Source organism: Lepisosteus platostomus, chromosome 3 (genome assembly GCF_059453375.1).
Source record: "Lepisosteus platostomus isolate fLepPlt1 chromosome 3, fLepPlt1.hap1, whole genome shotgun sequence".
Taxonomy (NCBI): Eukaryota; Metazoa; Chordata; class Actinopteri; order Semionotiformes; family Lepisosteidae; genus Lepisosteus; species Lepisosteus platostomus.
Window position 1 is genome coordinate 64492541 of NC_142613.1, and position 22589 is coordinate 64515129.

Sequence of the window (22589 nt, forward strand, 5' to 3'; positions counted from 1 at the left end):
GTAAATTATCACTCATCCTAAAGATAACTGGGGGCCCCGAATGCAGCACTGACAGTAAAAAACTTCTACGTAGTGTGGGATCGCTAACCCTAACCCTAGCTAGGGTTGAAAAGTGTACATTCCTGCAGGGTGTCTCAGAAGCCCTCCAATCATGAGATTAGAATTTTTTCCTCAAACCCCAAAATATCAGTCTCAAACAACCCAAACCCTTTTCAAAACCTCTTGGAAATGTATCTTCTTTAATAATCTGTCTTCTTTAGGCAAATTTTCATTGAGGTGAAAAATGCTGTCAAATGGTACATACATCGGCATGCTTTTAATGCCTGGCTAGGGTTAGGGTTAAAAGAACCATAGAATTAAGCCCGAAGTAACGCTTCTCGCTGCACTTTAAAGGACAAAATGAAGAGAGTTTACCCCTTAGAACAGGTATTCTTCACACTTTTCATCTGGCTCACTTTTGGGAACAAATCAATGAATGGGGCAATATAATGAAAGGTGGCCAAAAGTGTCCGAAAACTAAAACTGCAGATAGGAGTAAATTATCACTCATCCTAAAGATAACTGGGGGCCCCGAATGCAGCACTGACAGTAAAAAACTTCTACGTAGTGTGGGATCGCTAACCCTAACCCTAGCTAGGGTTGAAAAGTGTACATTCCTGCAGGGTGTCTCAGAAGCCCTCCAATCATGAGATTAGAATTTTTTCCTCAAACCCCAAAATATCAGTCTCAAACAACCCAAACGCTTTTCAAAACCTCTTGGAAATGTATCTTCTTTAATAATCTGTCTTCTTTAGGCAAATTTTCATTGAGGTGAAAAATGCTGTCAAATGGTACATACATCGGCATGCTTTTAATGCCTGGTTAGGGTTAGGGTTAATAGAACCATAGAATTAAGCCCGAAGTTACGCTTCTCGCTGCACTTTAAAGGACAAAATGAAGAGAGTTTACCCCTTAGAACAGGTATTCTTCACACTTTTCATCTGGCTCACTTTTGGGAACAAATCAATGAATGGGGCAATATACTGAAAGGTGGCCAAAAGTGTCCGAAAACTAAAACTGCAGATAGGCGTAAATTATCACTCATCCTAAAGATAACTGGGGGCCCCGAATGCAGCACTGACAGTAAAATACTTCTACGTAGTGTGGGAGCGCTAACCCTAACCCTAGCTAGGCTTGAAAAGTGTACATTCCTGCAGGGTGTCTCAGAAGCCCTCCAATCATGAGATTAGAATTTTTTCCTCAAACCCCAAAATATCAGTCTCAAACAACCCAAACGCTTTTCAAAACCTCTTGGAAATGTATCTTCTTTAATAATCTGTCTTCTTTAGGCAAATTTTCATTGAGGTGAAAAATGCTGTCAAATGGTACATACATCGGCATGCTTTTAATGCCTGGCTAGGGTTAGGGTTAAAAGAACCATAGAATTAAGCCCGAAGTTACGCTTCTCGCTGCACTTTAAAGGACAAAATGAAGAGAGTTTACCCCTTAGAACAGGTATTCTTCACACTTTTCATCTGGCTCACTTTTGGGATCAAATCAATGAATGGGGCAATATACTGAAAGGTGGACAAAAGTGTCCGAAAACTAAAATTGCAGATAGGAGTAAATTATCACTCATCCTAAAGATAACTGGGGGCCCCGAATGCAGCACTGACAGTAAAAAACTTCTACGTAGTGTGGGATCGCTAACCCTAACCCTAGCTAGGGTTGAAAAGTGTACATTCCTGCAGGGTATCTCAGAAGCCCTTCAATCATGAGATTTGAATTTTTAACTCAAACCAAAAAATATGAGTCTCAAACAACCCAAACGCTTTTCAAAACCTCTTGGAAATGTATCTTCTTTAATAATCTGTCTTCTTTAGGCAAATTTTCATTGAGGTGAAAAATGCTGTCAATTGGTACATACATCGGCATGCTTTTAATGCCTGACTTCTGTTGCTGTATATACTGTACAGTATGTTCTATTTTATGTTTCACTAATTTAGTTCAAATACTGATTTTGATTCAATTATTTCAATTCTTTCAAAAATAAAATTGTACATATTTTTATAAAGTGATGTTAATATCCATATGAAAAGCTGTTCTGAAAAGACTATTTGGAGCTTTTCACTCCAATGCACAGTCACAGATGATCATTTTCATCATCTTGCAAGACTGTGGAATGCTTGCCTCCTAATTAAAGCATTATTTTTAGAGCTGGATTTTGCAAATCCAATTTTCTCTATTTTGTAGTTGTTTATTCCGTAATTAGGCTTTATCTACCAAGAATGTGTTTATTCCTGTGTATCATATTGTGGAAATGATTTTAAATTATCATTTAAACTGAACCTATTTATTTTTCTACCAAACAGATTGTGTCTCTGGAAAAATGTGACTGAGAATTTTAGACATGTTTCTTTTTTAACAGAATTTATTTAGTATTTAGTACACTGTTGTCTTTATTAATAACATGCAACAGAATTATTCAGAATGCAGGTGGTTTAAAATACATTCTATCATACAGGCTGTGTGAAAACTATGAATTAATGACTCAGAGATTAGCAATTTCATTTCATTCCATTATATCTCCATGATAAAGCAATTCAACCAATATTTTGCTGACAATGGGCACAGAGATAGCCCTTTGATAAATCAGTGAGACTTTACTTAGACAGAAATCATTTTAAAAGGAGAACATGAAAATTTCCAGGAACCTTTTGCATAAGAAAAAACGGAAGTTGTAACTGTGAGATCACTGTTTCCCGCTGTGCTTGTTTGCAGCCTGTACTGATTATTTGAAGATCATTTTAATTTGTTCAGATTCTTCAACTAATGTGTACAGTGAATTGTTCAGTGCATCTCGTGCCTTCTGCCATCTGTACTGAGACTGTCTCACTTCAAATTTCCACATATCCTCTGAGGTCATTCTCTGTGTTGACCTTAAACTGCAATGGTTAAATTGACCTTCCAGACCTTCCAATAATTTCAAAACGCAGGTAATGAGTCAAATTAAAGAGCTGGTTGTACACAAACCCAGTACTTCCCAGAGTCACAAATCCATTTTCAAGAGGATCTGGTCTCTTCTGGAGAACCTTATCTTTTCAATAGGCAAATAATTACTCTACTGTATTTATTTTCTGAGTTACACATACAGTATACTGGATTTTTATCAAGGTCTTCTACAGTCGATTGTTTAACACATTCATTTCATTCCAGGTACTGTAGAGTTCCATTTAAAACATCTGGTTAGAACCATTATTGCACAATTTAACAATTAGACCGATGGAACTAAAAGCTTAGGTAAAACAACAACCAGAAAACACTAGATCTTTCAGGACATAAGTTTGAACATTCTGTGTTAAGCGTTATTATGAATAATTTCAATTTAAATGATCAAAATCTTGGATAGTTAGATTAAAGAGGCTTCCCCGTGTTTCTTTGTGTTTTGGGACCATTCTGGGGCACTTTACAATGTTATAACCATGTCAAATACAGTTCATTAAAGGTGGCTGAACTAAGCAGCGTAAAACAGTCACGGTTAAAAAGCCTTACTTTTCAGAGTGGAATGCAGCATATGCATGGTGACACAGCTCTGTCGTCAAAGAGTTTCAGTATTACCTAATAATTTTGATTTCAGTATTTTTATTCTTTGTTTGACATTTGTTTAATATAGATGTCCTGTGAAACCATTGAGATAGAGATGGGGTTGGTGGGTTTAGGTGAGAAATGAAACATTTATTAACCCAATGTAGGAGACTACTGAGGTTGAGTCTTGCCAAATGTCCCTTGAGATATTAATTGTCCACAGTGTGTCACTTGAAAAACAGCTTGTTCTGCATCCCAGAGATACCATACAGCCTGGCCTGTACTCCTGTTAATATTGTTAATATTTTTAGCAGAAATAATTTCTTTTCAAACACCATGTTTCTCGTAATGGTCTCCCTGAGGCTTTTTCCTTCTCCCAGAATAAAACTATTATTAAAATTTCATAAACAAAAGGTAATGAAGTGATTCCAAAATGTAATTTGAGAATCGTTGAACTTACATAAACAGTACATCTTAAAATAGCAGATTTAATGATTGCTTAACTCAGTTGTTAGAAGTGCATTACATATACTATATCTACCTTGAGGATCAATATATTTTGAAAAGTATCACAGAACATTTAATTCTGAAATGTACAAAGTAAATGAAACACTGAACTTATATAATTTATAGAATTTGATTTCCACACATTTTCCACATTTTGTAACTCAGTTGGAATATTTATAACAACACTCTAACATTGTATGGACTCAGTATTGACAATACAAATATCATAAGCTCTTTAAGTGTCTTTTAAATAAAATTAACTTGTCATACAGTTTACCTTGTCATACAGGTTACCATGTGAGAATTTGTTTCACATCTGGCAAGAATTTAAAATATGCATACAACATCTAGATGAAAATGACAATATTTCTCACACTTTCAAAGACCTTCAAAGACCTCTTTGCATTAAAAGAATATTTTGATTTAATATTTAATAGAATATCCAAACTATTCTGTGCAGTGTAAAGGTAATATTGCTAAAAAAGAATAACCCTGAGAAAATGTACACTACATGTACAGTACTTTCTAAGTTCTAAAAGTTCTCTAATCTTGGAGCTTTCCAAGAAATCTCAACTAATTCAAAGTTAAAAAATCTTTCTTAACTCTTGTGCCCTCTAGCTGCTCAGAGCAACAAATACTGGATGCATATTTTAATACTATTTTTCAAGTATTTATTTTTATGAATTCACACTGTTGTCTATAGTTTGGGTAATTAAATAAGGGAGCATTTCCTTTGCATTACCTTACAGTAACATCATTTACTGTATACATCCAATAAAATAGGAACTGCAACACAAGAGACTATAAAGGGTATTTCTACTACTTAAATACGCAGAATTACTGATTCCCAAATACTGTATGGGCTTGTGACAGACCTGAGATCATACAGATTTGGAGATTTAAAGACACACTATTGCCGTTTATTGTTTGTTTAATATTGTCGTGGGTTTGTTTTGTTTTCAGAAAAAACTTAGATATTGCAGTGCTTATTTTTTAGGAAGAGTATTTGGTATGTCAATTTATCATCATGGCTCCTCAAACTTTATTCAACGAAAACAGTAGTGAGGCAGCATGACAACTGTATAAGCAAGTGACTTATTCTGTTGATAATACTGTAATCAAAGTGAGGCAAATCAGAGACTCCTCCCAGCAGAGACTTCCAAAAATCTTACCAACTTTTTTCTACCATATTAACTCGTGTTCGTGACATGGCCAGTTTAGGTACGTCATTCATGCATGTTACTCACAACAACCACTTTTGCTACTGCCTTATCTGACCTATATAAGGTCATAAAAGGATCCTTTATGGTAGCAGGTACAGGGTAATCATTGATGATTCATGATCGGAGCGTACTGAAGCACAGCCCAAAATAAACTCCAATCTTTTGTTAAAAATGTCTAATACTCATATTTTTATGAAACATTAACACTGAATTAAAGCTCTCTCTTTCCACCTCAGAAACCATCCACTAAAACACAAACACCAGCAGCTCTTGCAAACACAGTATCTTATTCAAACTAAAATGTATCATATTCTATTTACTATTACATGAAATTTACATTTTTTGTCTTATTAGTAAAATGGCGGAATAAGATAAGATAAAGATTTGTATTGTCCCCTGAGGGATTTTATTTTATGGACACCCCGCACTCGTGTACATTTAAACTGATTAAAAAAGAGAAGAAAAGAAAAACATTGCACATTATTCTATTGCACATGCACAGCATAACACATAACAACATGTAACATTTATAACATAAGACAAAACATACAGTATTGCACTCAAGTGGGTTGTAAGAGTCAAAACTGTGTTCATCCTTGACATTTGCGTTGACAGCTTTAATGGATAGTGGAACAGAGGAACGTTTGTATCTGTTTGACTTACATTTGGGAACCCTAAAACGTTTGCCAAAAGGAAGAAGTTGATATTCAGAGTTGAGGATGTGGGAAGGATCTGACAGAATTTCTCCTGCCTGTTTGATTGTTTTATTGTTTTTCAATGTTTGTCTGCAGGGAGAGGTGCTGTTTCACTCCCATGACCTTCAAAGCTGTCTGGATGAGGCAGGTAACTTGCGATTTAAAAAGAACTGATAGATTACCAAACCAACACTGTAATACCATATCTGACAATGCTCTCGATTACAGCACGGTAAAAGAGTAGCATTACTTCCTGTCGAACCCCAAACACTCTTAGTCTTAAATATACTTGCTGTACTTTGGAGCAAACACTCTCAACATGAGTAGACCAGCACAGGTTACAGTCTATGTGTACACCTAAGTACTTACAGTATACATGTATGAATCAACCTGAGTAATAAGTTCGTTGTGCATTACTACCTGTGAGTGATCACCAACTGCTCTGGGATCTAAAACTATTTCTTTGGGTTTTTTTGCATACAAAATTAGGCTATTGTTGTCACACCATTGCACAAACCTTTGGATTTCTGACATGTATACAGATGAGCTGCTACCTCTATGCATTAAGCCAAGAACAGCTGTATAATCTGAGAATTTGAAAATGAAGTTGCTTTGATCATTGCTATCCCTCAGGGGCACCTGTGCTAATGGATCGTGACTCAGAAAGAGTCCCTGACATACTGTGTGCGATTTGATCAAAATTAATGGTACCGTCTTATAATGTTATGGTAGCGTTTATGGTACTGTATATAGAACTTGAATAATTCAAGCAAACCAAACTGATAATGCATGTGTATGTTTATAGGCATGTGTATGTTGAATGTAGAGAAAGTAAGCATTTTTATGAAAAAAATGTGTATCAACATTTACTGTATCTGAAGGCGCTGGAATATCAGGTAACTTTAAAAATCACACAATAATAAACAGGTCTTGCAGCAACAATGACACAATAATATGATTTTTGTGAGAAGGTAACTTTGATACAATTACCTATTTTGGTGTTTATGTTGCATACTTGGTTAAATGCATTTCCATTGCTACAAATGTAAACAACATGTTTTTAAATATTATAAACTGTAATTATGTATGACAGGCCAAAAAGTATACATGCATTCTGTTACAAAGTCTTTTACGCATCAGGAGTGAAGAAATTCTATTCTCCTGGAAGTGTTGCTGTTTCCAAAGGTTTCACAAAGCTCTACTTTGCTTTTATGACTCACACTCTTTCAACTTAAGGCCTAAGCCAAAGCTATACTGTGCGTGTATAAGTACCACTACTACTCAAAACTTACTACTACGATTTAACATGAGTACAACAACACCTTTTTTTTGTTTCTCTTTTAAGTCTGATACGTGAAACAATATTTTGCTTGACTTGCGAAGCTTATTTCACTGTCAATTTGTCTTTAAAAAGAGTGTGGCACTCCATCTAGCGGCCATGCGCTGGTGATTTATTTAAAAATGTCGGAATGTATGCGTCTTTTAAGAGTTATGTAAAAGATGTAACCGATTAAAAAAAACGTTTTTAGAAAATATGTTCTTTTGTATTTCTTCTCAGCACTGTTTACATTATGACTATTGTGGGAAAATAACATATTACTGCCAAATTCAATTTTTACAAACAATTATTGCCATTCAATTGGTTTTAACAAGTTCAATTTTGGAAGAAATTTTACTTTGGCTCTATTGCAAACAAAATATGCCGAAGGGCTAAATACACTATATCTATTACAATCACGAAATGTTGTTGTGTATTTGAACGGCGCAGCCGGGGAGGTTAGGGGTAGAGTCGCTGTTCGGTTCCTCCTGTTTCTGACATCACGTGTCTAGTGAATATCCACGAGTTAAAGGCAGCCCATGATAGTGAATGAAGCACTGTCAGTATGTTGTACTGGGAGCGCTTCAACTGATGTAGGAGTATTTGAATCAACTCCCAGAAAGACCGCACAAAACTTTAACCTTCAACAAATTCACCTTGTTAAAGAAAATAAACAAAAACTTTAGCCAACCCATTACTCTTTCAGCTTTACCTTCTTTGTGGACTGTTTCGTACTAGATTGAGAAAATAAATTGCTACAGTACAGTACATCGTTTGAACTACTCCGATCCGTATAGAACTGACTGTATAGGAGGGAGCAATTTCGCATCCATGGATTTTAAACGGTCTTTTGAACATGTAGATGAATGACTGGTTTAATCCAGTAGAGGACTTTGAACATTAGACTATTGATGAACTGTAGCCTTATCACGGAAAATATTTAAACCTACATCGTTTCACACATAAGGTAAGATTAAACGTGAGTTTCCGCTTTCTAGCTATTTTTAGTTTGAGAAAATGTCATTTAAGTTTAGAGCATGGCCATTTAGAAGCACAGTGTTTAATCTGATATCTTCAAGTAGACGGTTTTATATTTTTCTTCTTTTTAATTTCACTGTGAAGGCGATTTACCTTTAAATACCTAGAACGGTATCTCAAATATTTACTATAAAGACGTTCGATTATTATATTTTTCCCAAAATACATTGGAAGTACAGTGTTAACACAATTTTCACATATGTAATGCTTGTAAATGTAATTAAATTCAAATATGTCGCGACTTCCAAGACGATTCATGAATGTGAAGTAACCACTCCAACTCTTTGTGGTCCGTGTACATTAATTTGTAGAAATACTGTATATACAGTAACAACCCTGCTTGATATGATTTCAGAGGTACTGTAGCTAGCCAACGTGCTTACATAGCATTTTTTTTCTTGTCCATGGTAACAATGAGCTGTTCCTGGACAAGGAGTAAACCTTGACTTCGGAAATAACATTTCCAATGTTACTGATATCCAATTTAACTGACCATAGTGATGACTATGCAATGCAAAGCCTCGACTTTAAAACGTATTATTAAAATACCATTTTTAATACATATTTTAATTACCAGCGATTGTGAAATTTGCATATGTATACAGTATTTATTTATTTTTATTTAAAAGAACTACAGTAGTTCTGCTACTTCTCCACATTGTGAAATCGAAAAATAAATATTTATTTTGGGGTTTTATGAAGACCTTTCGCTTAATATTGCGTTTATGTGCTAGGGCAAAATGTTTCAGCTAACTAAAATCTTGGATATTTTATTTCTTCCCTAAGGAGAGTCTTCTGTTACTGGAGGTTTCTGATTATAATGTATTTATAAAACTCTTAAAGATAGAGACCTTTTCCTGTCCTTAAATGCCTTTAATCCCCAGCAAATTCAGGAAAACAATTTGAATATGAAGTCATGTGATGTGCAATTCACTCTAACATTATCGGCGCGAACTTCTTAGTAATATCATTCACATACCTGTAGGCTGTTTATCTTCTCCGTCACAAGCCTTCTTTGAAATGCAATTTTAGAAACACAGTACAATTGTATAATTGCACTTGTCCTGAAGGGATGTTCCCTGTAGAATTTCGAAACGTGCTGACTGGCCCTGGTAATGTCGTGTAAATAAGTACAGTACAGTTTTACATTTTTTTATTCATGCCAGAACTGATGGATTAATTCCCCCCTTGAAATAATGGGACCTGAGACTACCCGAGAGATCGATCTGGCTAAACTGGCTAGTGTTCTGCTGATTTGCTAACAGCTACAGACTTCGAACAACTTTTCCAAACAACATCTCGGGTGTTTAGTTTAATACGCCAGGAAGCCTTATCTCCGCGCTGTCTGCATCACCAGCCTTATGTCAGAGAGGATCAGCACCTCGGAATGAACAGTTCTTTTTTGCTGCAAATTAGTCGTTCGCGCATGTCTTACAAAAAAAGGAGCGTGGCAAACAGACAAAAACTCATATTGAACAAGGTTTTAAAAACTAAAACTCTGACAGTTTAATTTGAGTGTTATACCACCGCTAGTTCCTAAAACTGAAAGATTTATGTCTCTTGATTATTCTGGCAGATCTTAATGTCGCCGGATCATAACCTGTAATAGAGAAAAGGGTAAACTGAAATTGGATTGGTGTCAATTCGTTCTCGCAATGAGTAGGAAAGAAGAGGTTCACTCTTGCACCGAGGTCCAGAAGAATGATTTTCCAGAAAACACGATTTCCAGATAACCGTACCACAGCAGATATGGCATAACTTTAGAAAAAATACCTTCGATTTTCAACTGAGGAAGACGCTGAAATTTCTTTGCATTCGGGAAAAAATGGAAAGCAATTTCAAGAAAATGTTCTCCGTGAGGACCACGCTGTTCTGTTGTTTCATCTTATGTAAGTCATGTAAGTGAATATTTCTAATCACTAACATCTTCATTTTTCTCATTACTGCATGTTCGATGCACAATGATGCATTATGACTGGTTACTTGGCTGCAAACAATCACATACTGTATACAGTAGAATGGAAAGTTGTTGTGTTTTTAATTCCTGCCGTTTAAGTCGCCATATTCTGTTTAGTCCTCAAATTCCTATCAGCGTTGTACTTCTGAAAGAGTTTAAAGATTAACAACTGTTGCTTTTTGTTTTAATGTTTTGGCACATCTATAAAGTTAACAGTAATTTATTTTCAATAAATTATTATTTAACAATAATTTACATATAATTAGAAAGAACCCAATTGAAGTGTCTAGTTTGGGGTACAGGGTAGCAAAGCTAGCAGTGCTTCCCTGGACTTTAGCTGAAGTACTGTATAACCCAGAGAGAAAATAAATAATTCAGGTAGCAGTCACGGCATTTGAACACAGGAGCACAGATTAAGAATCCTACTCCCACAAGAGAGCTCATGCAGGAGATCTCCATTTTAAAACCTCCCTAGTGCTGGAAGAAGATGATGGAGTTTTTTCTTGTGGAAGCCACTTGCCAAAACCCACACCACAAGAGATTTTGCCTTTACTTTCATAAGGATGTACTCTCACACCATCCAGTGCAGTTTGTGACCCACACGCTGTAACACCCCTAGACCTAGAATTTCAGTGCCTCAAAAGTGCAGACCTGAGTACATGATTACTACAAACCGTTAAAGCCACAACAATGTAGGTGTATTAATTTCTACAAAACTAAAAAATAACAAAGAAAACTCTACGTCAGCATACTGTAAGTCATATTTATCTTCTAACAAAAGTATTTTAAATAATCCTTAATAATTGAACACTACTTGCAAGGTTGAATTTGGTGCTGCTCTTACATACTGTATAGAAGAATAGAAAAATTAAAATGAACTAAACTTTCTCAGTAATTCAGATAACTGAACAGTAAACCTAAAAATGTAGGATCCTGGTAATTAGTGGATGAACTTGGGTTGATTCATTTTGAGTACCATGCTCAGAAATGTTGCTCAGTTACTTTTGCATAACCAGTAAGTTAGGTCACATCGGTTCATTTTCATACAACATGCTGACAGAGTTTACCTTTATAGTCAGAAATTGTAATGCAAAGATCAGTCCCAAAATACCTGACAAGCGCAAGAAAGCTTTTAGCTGAAGTACAATCCAGAGCTTTCACCTGTCCAGAAACACAACAGATTTATGCTGCACTGTATTTAATTCCTGAGCCACACATATGCTAAGAATCAATAAAGAGACTTTGGATCTTAGGGTTTCAGACATCCTTGCTTCATTAGCTATCAAAAATAAAATACTAATGCACCTTTATAAGTATCTAAATCACTGTGGGTTTTAATTTTAATCCTTATTTTTTTTATAAATATGGCAATATTTTTATACAATATTTGATATAATTATAAATTGTATATACAGTCATTTTTATAAAAATGGTGTTTTGCATATGCAGTACATTCAGTAATACTATATTTATTAAGCTAGCAGTTTACTAGATTGTGCCACTCTAGCTTTAAACAAGTAATGTTTTTGTAGAGAAGATGTACTGTAGAGTGACCTGAGTGTGGCAGAAATTGCACCCCCTGCCTTCTGCAGTGGGGTAGATTACTAGGCTCATTTTGGCTGCAATGGGAGGTAATCCTACATCCTAATTCTGTGGGAATATACTGTAGGAGCAAAAGCGCACAGTACATTACTACCATTGCCTCTATCAGTGGCTGGTGCTTATGCTGCTCACATATTTTCATGGATGGCTTCTGAATGGTGTTAAAACACAATGCAGCCTCTAAGAAGTTTTCATTTTCTGTTTCATCGTGTTTGTGTCCAAGATGGACAGGTTTAAATTCTTTTTAAATTTAGGTTTAAATTCAATTCTTTTTCAATTCAGGTTTAAATGCGCAAGTTTAAATTCTTCTAAGGGTCACATCAGCAGCAGCAGTAGTAACCTTCTGTCTTTGCTTGTTGATTGAAATGCGCTGTCCATTGAGATGGCAGTTTATCTCACTCTGCATTTTCATTAGTGGCCGAGAAGTCCTGTTTTTTTGAGTGATAGAGCCCATTGCGCATGCTGCATACATAAACTGATACTGTATGTTTGCTCTGCTAATGCACACCAACCCAGAGGATTGGGAGTCTTGCTAGTCTCTTGAATTCAGTTGCTTCCCCATATACTGTAGCATGTCATTGGAGAAAAATCCATTCTGTACATTATGCACATACTCTAACTTGTGGATTAGAGAATCACAGAGAATCAATTAGATTCTAGGTAATAGACAACATGGGTTTAGAAAAGGTGGGTCTTTTCTAATTAGCTTTGTGCTTTGAACAAGAAATAACAGTAATAGATATAGATAGAGCATATGATATGATGTATTTTGATTTTCAGATGGCTTTTGATTTGATTACTCAAAATACAGGGGGTAGGCGTTCAGGGAACTGTATGTGTTTGGATTGGGAATTGGATAATGAATAGAAAAGGGTACAAATAAGCAAAGAATGCTCAAAATGGGGGGATACCTTTATTGGAGTACCACAGGGATCTGCATTAGGACCATTAGTCTTCCTAATTAATATCAATGATTTAGATTTTGTTATACTTTGTTAACTAGTTAGAGTTGCTGATGAAATAAAAAAAAGAAGCAGCAAATAACATTTTAAAAGATTTAGATAAAATTAAAAACTAAGTAAACACCTAACAGAATACATTTAATGTGCGTTAGAGAAGTGCAGGGTTATACATGCACGCAGCTAAAAATATCAACTTTAAACACAAATGGAAACTAGAAGACACTACTTATAAAAAGTCTTGGACATTTATGTTGACTCATAATTTTTTAAACAAGAAAAGGATTAAGAAATATATTTTTTATTACAAAGAATAATAATTTAATAAAAAATCAGAAAAGTCAAGTGTTGATTGCCCCAGTGGGTTTGCTGGAGGAGTACTTATGCTTATTGATACATAATACAGGAACTGTAGTGGTTAATTGTATTAACTAGAAATCAGCAGTTGGTTGTGCATAAAATAAAAACTAAACATTTCTAAAAGACAACATTCTTCATTGGGGTGTCAAGAATTATGTATATACTGTATGAAAAAATGTGAAGTATTTATTTAGTATTTACTGTATATTACATAGTATTTTGAGAAATAATTCAGTATTTTGTACGGAACATGTGATGAATCTCCTGGCTAGTAATAATAATGTGAGCTTTATTATTATATAAAAAATACTAATTGTCTTCAACCAATGTGAATACTATACTTTTACATGCATTTTATATCAAGGTGGTGTGGTTATAATGCAATCAGTCTTTTTAATTTTATCCTGGCCATATACCCCACATGTATTTGTATTTGTACTTGTAGGCAATTGTGGGCAAACTTTGGGGTCCTTTAAGAATGCATTTATATGGGGGATGTTTGTTTGGAAAAACTTTTTAAAAAGCAGATTTACCAAAGAGAATGTTTATTATTTTCTAAAATAAACACATAAAAGCATGTACAAAAATGATATAGTAATCAGGTTAAAGGCTTCAAGTCTCAGTCACCTTTTTCCATTAACTATGCTAAACTAGACATCATTAAAGAGGTTTTTCATTGATTTTCTTTCACCATCTCAGGGTCTCAGAACCACTTAAACTGAAAGTTCTGTTTTGCTGAGTGTGCCTGTGTGCCACTCTTTTTCTGTGCTCATAATATACCTTTGATTATATACTTGTGTTCTTATCATGCCTATTGTGTCAGTTACCATCTGTTAATTCTATCCCAATACATTCCATCCTCATAAGGAAATGCATAACTATGACATGTACAGAGAAATTGGAGTGATGAATATTTTTTTTTCCATTCCGTCTGCAGTGTTCTGCCATGAGAATACTCACTCCCATGCTGAAGAAGATCTCTTCAAAAAACTGTTTATTGGCTACAACAGGTGGTCTAGGCCAGTGCCAAATATTTCTGACGTTGTCATTGTCAAGTTCGGTCTCTCCATTGCACAGCTGATTGATGTGGTGAGTGTATCCAGAATAGATCTACAGTTCTAATGCCAGCATGTTTTACAAGGCAACATGAAGGTCTGTGTAATAAATGAATAAATGTCACCCTTCAGAGTCAAGTCAACTATACAAGTTTGAGTTTCTAAAACCTGGCTCCAAACTACAATCGTTTTTTACAATCATTCTAAAAAGTTAAAAAAAAAGGTTGATCTAGAGCCTTGCTCTAAAATGAAGAAGTGATGACTCATGCAGAATTAGCTTGCTGCTTCTTAACAACCTACGACATAACAAGAACTGATATTACAAAAATACAGTGAAAAGGGATGACACAAATTACCAAAAAATACTGAGACAATTTTCAATACATTATCCACGATCAATCATTTCCTACAGCATGTTTCTGATTTGGTTACATAAAGTTTGCAGTAAAGAAAAATAATATATTTAGTTAATAAAGAACTTTTCCTAAGATATTGTGTGGTTCTGAGAGAAACTAAACACCCTGCCACAAGAAGCTATGCTGTGTTTTTGATGTGCTGACAAACACCATAATTTACAGTAATGTCTAAAACATTTCATATACTGTAATCTTAATCTAACACAGCATTCAATACAAGCAGAGAATATGCAAGGAAGAATCCTGGAAAACAAAACATAGTCCTGGCAGGCAAACTCAAACCTGGACCGACACAGAATTTTGTAATTAACCCCATGGCCTGGCAATTGGGAAATGAGAGTTTAGATTTTCCTGGCTGCTTTGTATAGCTGACATACAGTTGGTCTTTTCCATCTAAAGTACATTATGTCCACAATTGGTCTAATTAGCCAAACAAAATCAGCAGCTCAAGTCTCTTCCCATTTTTCAACAGGACGAGAAGAATCAGATGATGACAACAAATGTTTGGCTCAAACAGGTAACGTGTCAGGATTTTTCTCATTCATTTTACTTCTCGGTAACAAAAGGACATCGTTTCCTGTAAAGGCTTGAGGTGCTTTAAAAAGTCATCTCTCAAAATGATTTGGAGCTAGTCAGCATTGATGTACAGTACAACGGACAACTTTCATAACCTTCCGTACAAAAACCTGTTATTTACCCACAAGGTAATATTTAATGTATAATTAATATGTCTATTAACTCAAACATGGAGCATTTCCTATGCTTACATTTGCAAAAGGTGAAGTACAGTATATATTACAACAGCTACTGTACTGCCAAGCACATTGCCCATAGAACCCACGAGTGACAATGCACCTGAATAAGGGCCTGACTATTACAGTATGTTAAACGTATAATGGCTTTATACTTTATATTCTCCCATTTAACTAAAAACCCTGCAAGCAGATACTGTGGACACTGGTTCTGTAAAGGGAACTATTAAAACTCACAAGTCTAGCAAGGAGAAAGTATAGACTTTGAGAGAGTTATTGAAACAAAATAGTGTGATAAATGTAGTAAAGGTAACGCAACAAATTAGTTAATAAAAATAAAACATAAAGCAAATGCAGATACTAAAAATTACGGTAATTCCCAGGCTGTGACATATACCATTCTTTCATATCCGATGGTTTTGAGTCTATGTTTTTTTTTAACTAAATGCAGATTTAACGATTTAGATTGTTTTATGTGATCATTATTGGGTGGCACTGTTGAAAATTGGTTAGCATTGCTGCCTTGCAGTGCTGAAGCCCTGAGTTTAATTTGGGACCTGCGCTGCTATCTGCATGGAGTTTGTATGATCATATGAGTTTCCTCTGGTTTCCACTCACAGTCCAAAGACATACTCTGTTACGCTTTTCTCGAGAATTCCCAGTAAAGTGGGCAGAAACGCTTTCTGATTATTACACTTTTTCTCTTGACGTGAAATGTTGAAATGTTGTGGCAAAAAGTCTCACCATGTTGTAATCACTCCTAGGAGTGGAATGACTACAAGCTACGATGGAAACCTTCTGATTACGACAACGTCACATCAATTCGAGTCCCATCTGAATTGATCTGGGTTCCGGACATCGTGCTGTATAACAAGTAAGTGGCAGGTGTTCCTGAAATAAATGGATCTGATCAGTGGTTAAGGGTTGTAAAATCTGGAATAGGAAGAATACATATATGTTTAGATCTTAATAAAAGATTAAGATTCCCTGATTAAATGTATAATGCCGAGGATAAGAAGATAAATTTGGGTTATTTAACAAAGTAATCCATCACTTCATATCCTTGTGTGAATAGGTTAACCCTTAGCTTCAGTACCTCCTTGAAAAGCAATTACTTTAATTAGATGTTTCTTATAACATCAGTATTTGTCAATTTTGACAATTTTGTCTGTGATTTTTGATGACTTACAGTACTTGTATGAACAGCTCGCTTTAGGTCATACCTTAACATTTCAGTTAGGTTTAGACCTTGAGTTTAACTTGGGCAATCCAGAAGGTTCAGTTTCTTCTTCAGCCATTCCTTTGTAGATCTGCTTGTATGTTTAGCATCATTGTTTTTCTGCATAACCCACTTTTAGCTCAGCTCCAGCCGATAAATGCATGGCCTGATGCAATGCCAAATTCATGGTTCTGCCAGAGGTGACAAGCCATCCAGGCTCTGAGGCAGCAAAACAGTCCCTAGCTGGCATGAGGGTCTTCTGTTGGAAGCCGGTGTTTGGAATTTGCTACGCTAATTATTTCTCATTGTGGCTGAAAATGTCAGCTTTTGACTTACCTGTCCAAAGAACATTCTTTTAGTGGTTTAGAGGATTGTACAAGTGCTCTTTTGTGAACTTGAGGCGGGAGGCAATGTTCCTTTTAGAGAGCAGTGATTACTTCATGGCTGTTCTCCAGGAAAACCATTCTAATTGGGTCTTTTCCTGATGACTTAGGCATAATCCCTGACATTAGCCACAGTGAGAAAGACCTGCAGATCCTTCAATGTTACTCAGAGGTTTTGTGTTCCTGGATGGTTTTCTGATTTGTACTTCAGGAGATATTGGCAGGATGACTGATCCTGGGTGAAGTCACAAAAGTCCTGAATAGTTTTTATTTGTAGCCCACAATATTTAGAAATGGTTTTGAATCCCTCTCCATACTAATAAGCATCAAATAGTATTTTACTGAGGTCCTCTGAAATCTCCTTTGCTCATGGGATGACGTGTTTCCCCCACACCAAAGTTTTTGACCTTTATATACTGTAGGTCATTGTTTATCCAGTTGTTTAATCACTAGATTCTGATCCAACCCTGGAATTGTTCTAAGTAAAGAAAGAAAAAAAGTAAAGTAAGAGCGCACTTATTATTTTACATACTGATTCTTATTCATTTTTGTCTACTTCATATACCATTGTATCTCAAAACAGATTACATTTTGGCAAATATAAATAATTTTGGTTATATAAGAAAAGAACTGATTAAATTAGGGTATCAAGGTAAGAAATTTAATATTTCCCATAATTATATTTGGGGTTTGCTAACCTTCTGTGCTGTATATTATAGCACTCTCAGCTTTTTGAAAAGCAGCTTTTGAATGATTATTCTACTGTTGAAAATCTTATGGCAATAATGTTCACATTTTGTTGAAAGAAAATAGTCAAAGAAAAGTAATTTAATGGCTGTTTTTTATACAAGTAAAGAAAATCTGTTTAAACTCAATTTCAAAGAATTCTTTCTTTCCTGTGGCACAGCAACTTGCTTGTTTCATTTTGTCCCATTTACATGGCAGTGACATGTTCAGCTTATATCCCCATTTCCTCAGAACTCGGAAGCAAAGGTTCTGTTCAATACTGGGATGGAAAACATGCAGGTTCCAGTTGTGAAAGATATCGCTTGGCCACTAGGAGGCACTCCACCCCTGGACCACATTTATATAAACTGGGGATGATGTGCTGTAAGAGTAACACTCCATTGGAGAATTAACATTAAACTCACACCTTGGCTACTAGCTCATTAAAGATTCCATGGTACTTCTTTACAAAGAAAATGGAGACTAACTGTCCTTACTAAATTCCACTTTTAGCTTGCAGTATTTGGCCCATCTAAGTTTCCTCTTAACTCAACTCTCCACCTGAACTCCTGATTAATGTAGCACCTTCACCCAAGTGGATACTGTATTCTGGGATACTGGTAAAGAATAATTATTGCCTTCACTATCTACAAAGAGTTTAGAAGTTTGCATATTCAATTTATGGATATGGTATATTGTGGTTACAATATTAAAATTTGCAAAACAGTATAGCACTTATGAAAAAAAGCTGCATATGTGATGAAGGCATCTTCATCACAATATCACTGTCTGAGTCAGATGCATTGTCATACTAACATTTCTTTGCATTGTTTTTAAAGTATGGTATTCTTTTGTCTCTCTGAATATTACAATATATCAGTGTGCCACCTAGTGCTCCTGGATTGGAGTGCAACACTGTGTTAAATTGGTATTACTGTGTGACGAATGCAAATGCAGCTGTTGAGTATTAAAATATAATAATTTATGACTATTTTGTCTTTTTAATTTGATATTGATTTAAAGGTTACATACAAAAAAGAACATTTTAAATTGCTGGATTAAGGGGATTGATTCAACTGTCTCAGGCACATTTATTTTATACGTTATATGCTCTATCTCCATAAGAAAATATATCACACCATTTCAAGTGTGAATTAAATTGCAAATTCACTTTCTACAATCATCTAGCTCTTTTGGTTACTCTCCTGTGTTGTCCAGATTTCAAACAGTAACCTTCAAAACAAGTAAATACTGTTCAGGGACTATTTGTTTCATCCAATTACTGAGCTGTTTTCAAATTTCAGATTTCTAGTACCACTAATCAACAGTCAGGTATCTAAACTAAAGTGCAATTGATTGATAAAGGCTTAATAAAAGCCTCACCTGTACAACACAATATTTTCTTCAAATCTTTTCTTGCTTCCATTCTGTTTTCAAATTACTGCACATTATCGATAAAGATGTGGTATTCTGAAGTAGAACAAATTGAATGTTGCTCCTTAAGGAAAGGAGATATAAATCACAATTGTTGCTTGATCTGGGTCATGACAGTAGTGTTTTGGTAATCGTTTTTTAAATAAAAATTCTGAATGTTAGATTTTGTTGGTGCTGTTGTCTAACACTGCTGCTGTCTCTCCGGGTCTGCACAGTGCGGACGGGGAATTTGCAGTGACCCACATGACCAAGGCCCACCTGTTCTACAACGGCATGGTGCAGTGGGTGCCCCCAGCCATCTACAAGAGCTCCTGCAGCATTGACGTCACCTTCTTCCCATTCGACCAGCAAAACTGCAAGATGAAGTTTGGTTCATGGACATACGACAAGGCCAAGATCGACCTGGAGCGCATCGAAAACACTGTAGACCTCAAGGACTACTGGGAGAGTGGGGAGTGGGCCATCATCAATGCAGTGGGCACATACAACACGAAAAAGTATGACTGTTGCCATGAGATCTATCCTGATATCACCTACTTCTTCATCATCCGCAGGCTGCCCCTCTTTTATACCATCAACCTTATCATCCCCTGCCTGCTCATTTCCTGCCTGACAGTGTTGGTCTTCTATCTGCCTTCGGACTGCGGTGAAAAGATCACCTTGTGCATTTCTGTGCTGCTCTCCCTCACTGTCTTCCTGCTGCTGATCACTGAGATCATCCCCTCCACCTCCCTAGTCATACCCCTCATTGGAGAGTACCTCCTCTTCACCATGATCTTTGTCACCCTCTCCATCGTCATCACCGTCTTCGTGCTCAACGTCCACCACCGCTCACCCAGCACCCACAAGATGCCCCGCTGGGTGAGAACTGTCTTCCTGGAGTTCATCCCCCGCTGGCTGTTCATGAAGCGCCCCACCCTAGACGAGAAACGCCAACGTCTCCTGCAGCAGCAGAACCATAGTGAGGCCAAGCTCAGCACTTCCAGGTACTGGCTTGAGACTGATGTGGACCTCAAGTGCGACGACGCCGAGCTGGGCCTTCCCTCTTTCTCCTTCTCCTCTGCTAGTGCTGCTTCCCCTCGCCTCATACCCGCCCACAGCCCACTCCCTCAAAAACACAACCTCCACCACCGCCTAGAGGGCATGGCCCGCCAGCTTGGCGGCCGGGTCAATCCCACCCAGCGCCCTGCTAAAATAGACAACCTGGTGTCCGACTCGAACTTCCCCTTTTCCCCCAGCATCCTGCGTGCCCTGGAAGGTGTACACTACATCGCAGACCACCTCCGGGCCGAAGATGCAGACTTCTCTGTAAGTGGTGTCTTTGTATTAATAAAGTTAGTCTGCAGTAGGAAGCGACAGCTTTGTTTGCAGCAAACGTGGTATTAGAATCTGTGAGTTTCTTCTCTTATCTGCACTTATCTGGGAAAAACAGTTTCTATTCGTTGCACTGAGAAAAGGGACAAAAGGGAGTTGTCAGTTGCCCTTCTACCAACTAAGATTTTATTAAATTTCTCTCATAATCAAGTGCTTTCAGAAACAACAGTATACCATTAATAATCAGACCATAAACCACTGAGAAACACATGGTCAAATAATTCAAAGGCAAAATATTTTTCAATCAATGGCTTTAAATGTGATAGAGGCAGATTTTGTCTGTATGTGGAATTGACTTTTCATCTAAAGGGGTCATGAGGCCAAACTTTTGTTGGGTCATTGATTACAGTAACAATTTGATTCTTTTATTTAGTAAACCATTTTCAAATTGTTTTTATAAACTTTAATGATCTCCCATTAACAGTGTATTTAAAATTCAAATGACACCTGACTAGTAGTATTCTGGGATAGTGGCGAGTGCTGTTTCTTCACAGATCTCGGTTACCGGGGAGATGTGTGTGCAGAGTTTGCATGTTTACTCCCTATTCACATGGGTTTACACTGGGTGCTGTGATTTTCATCCCCAGTCCAAAGACACGCTGTCTAGATAAGTTTGCATGTCGAAATAGCCACCTGTCCTGTGTATGCGTGCCCTGTGATGGACTGGTGTCCTGTCCAAACTATTTTGCACCCTTGTATCCATTGACTGCTGGCTGGGGCTCCGGCTCACCCAGACCCTGCATTGGATTCATAAATATTGAAAGTGTTTAGACAGATTTAGAGAGTTATTTCCTTTTTCTTATTTTTTCAGGTGAAAGAGGACTGGAAATACGTTGCCATGGTAATTGATCGCATCTTCCTCTGGATGTTCATCATTGTGTGTTTACTGGGCACGATTGGGCTGTTCCTTCCACCCTGGCTTTCTGGGATGATTTAGGCCTCACTATTTACAGGATGATGGTTGGTTGATCTGCTGTTAAAGACTTGAACACCGAAGGGGCATGCGTGACTGACCAAAGCCTGTGCTACCTGGACGCACTGGAGAAAAGGTCCAATGATGTCTCTTTGTTATCAGGCAGAGACCAGAAACAGTGGAGTGCAGAGCTGTTTTCTCAGGGTGAAAAAGGCATGTCTCTTACAGTCTTTTTTTTTTAACAAAAGCACCCTAGCTCCTTCAAGAAACAAAAACCACAGAGACCCCTTGTTTCTCTGGATGAGTTCACTCCCTGCTACTGCTGCCACTGAAATAGTTTTATTATATTTTTAAATGCAACATTGTACCATAAAATAAAAAAGTACTGTTGTCCAGTTGACTGCTAACTTTCATGTAGTCATGTAGAAATATTTCTTTTGGATGCAGAGAACTATATTGGACCCTATTAAAATATACCTTGTACCTGAATGGTAAAATGGATGGAGGCTCATTATTGATTATTAAGAATATATCATACTACTGTATGTAGAGAATATGGTAACCACTGAAATAACTTGTAAAATTTGCAAGACATAGACAAAGCATAATTCAGTCTTGTTTTATTTGTACATGAATACTCATGTCATATCTAGTACACTGGAATCTGTTCATACATGTACAGTTAAACTTTCCTTTTTCCACAGTCACTGCTTGTTTCAATATTTATGTAGGATGTACCGTATATATAACAGGCAGTGAATTTCTAAAATCTAACATATACAAGAGACAATTCCAATAGAAGCAAAAATTATACTTTTATATAATCACCAAACACAAGTTAAATCGTTCTTGCCCAGCATAGATTATAAATGAACAATATACTTTGTTATGTTCTGCACAAACACAATTTTGTCATTTTATACATCATCTATAAATGATGCAAATATTATTGCTAGTGGCAGGTATAAATTATTGAGTTAATTTGTAATACTATGTATGTTCATTGTATTCAATGAACATACATAGTAAGATTAGATGGAGCTAATTATTTTACAAAATTCAAAGTGCTGTTCCTCAGTTACTTTCATATCTCA

General features: G+C 36.4%; 1 protein-coding gene across 4 annotated transcripts; it reads left to right on the forward strand.

Annotated features, from left to right (window-relative positions):
- The first annotated feature begins 7858 nt into the window (after positions 1-7858).
- Positions 7859-21984, forward strand: LOC148675274 (neuronal acetylcholine receptor subunit alpha-2-like). 4 transcript variants are annotated; one of them, XM_088626427.1, is made up of 7 exons: positions 7859-8274; positions 9922-10243; positions 14161-14312; positions 15167-15211; positions 16211-16320; positions 19424-20516; positions 21394-21984. In XM_088626427.1, exons 2-7 carry the CDS (start codon positions 10171-10173, stop codon positions 21517-21519), a joined length of 1599 nt encoding a protein of 532 aa, XP_088482553.1. In that variant the 5' UTR covers positions 7859-8274; positions 9922-10170; the 3' UTR covers positions 21520-21984. The 4 variants fall into 4 exon arrangements, with proteins under 4 accessions (XP_088482553.1, XP_088482555.1, XP_088482556.1 ...); XM_088626429.1 differs by having other exon boundaries at positions 9922-10234; XM_088626430.1 differs by lacking the exon at positions 9922-10243.
- The last annotated feature ends 605 nt before the right edge of the window (positions 21985-22589 follow it).

Bases quoted from the DNA above. Each gene is read 5' to 3' on its own strand.
- LOC148675274 (XM_088626427.1), top strand. From the start codon at position 10,171: ATGGAAAGCAATTTCAAGAAAATGTTCTCCGTGAGGACCACGCTGTTC. The intron at 15,212-16,210 runs GTAACGTGTCAG...AATCACTCCTAG, and splicing joins CAAATGTTTGGCTCAAACAG to GAGTGGAATGACTACAAGCT. The intron at 16,321-19,423 runs GTAAGTGGCAGG...GGGTCTGCACAG, and splicing joins GACATCGTGCTGTATAACAA to TGCGGACGGGGAATTTGCAG.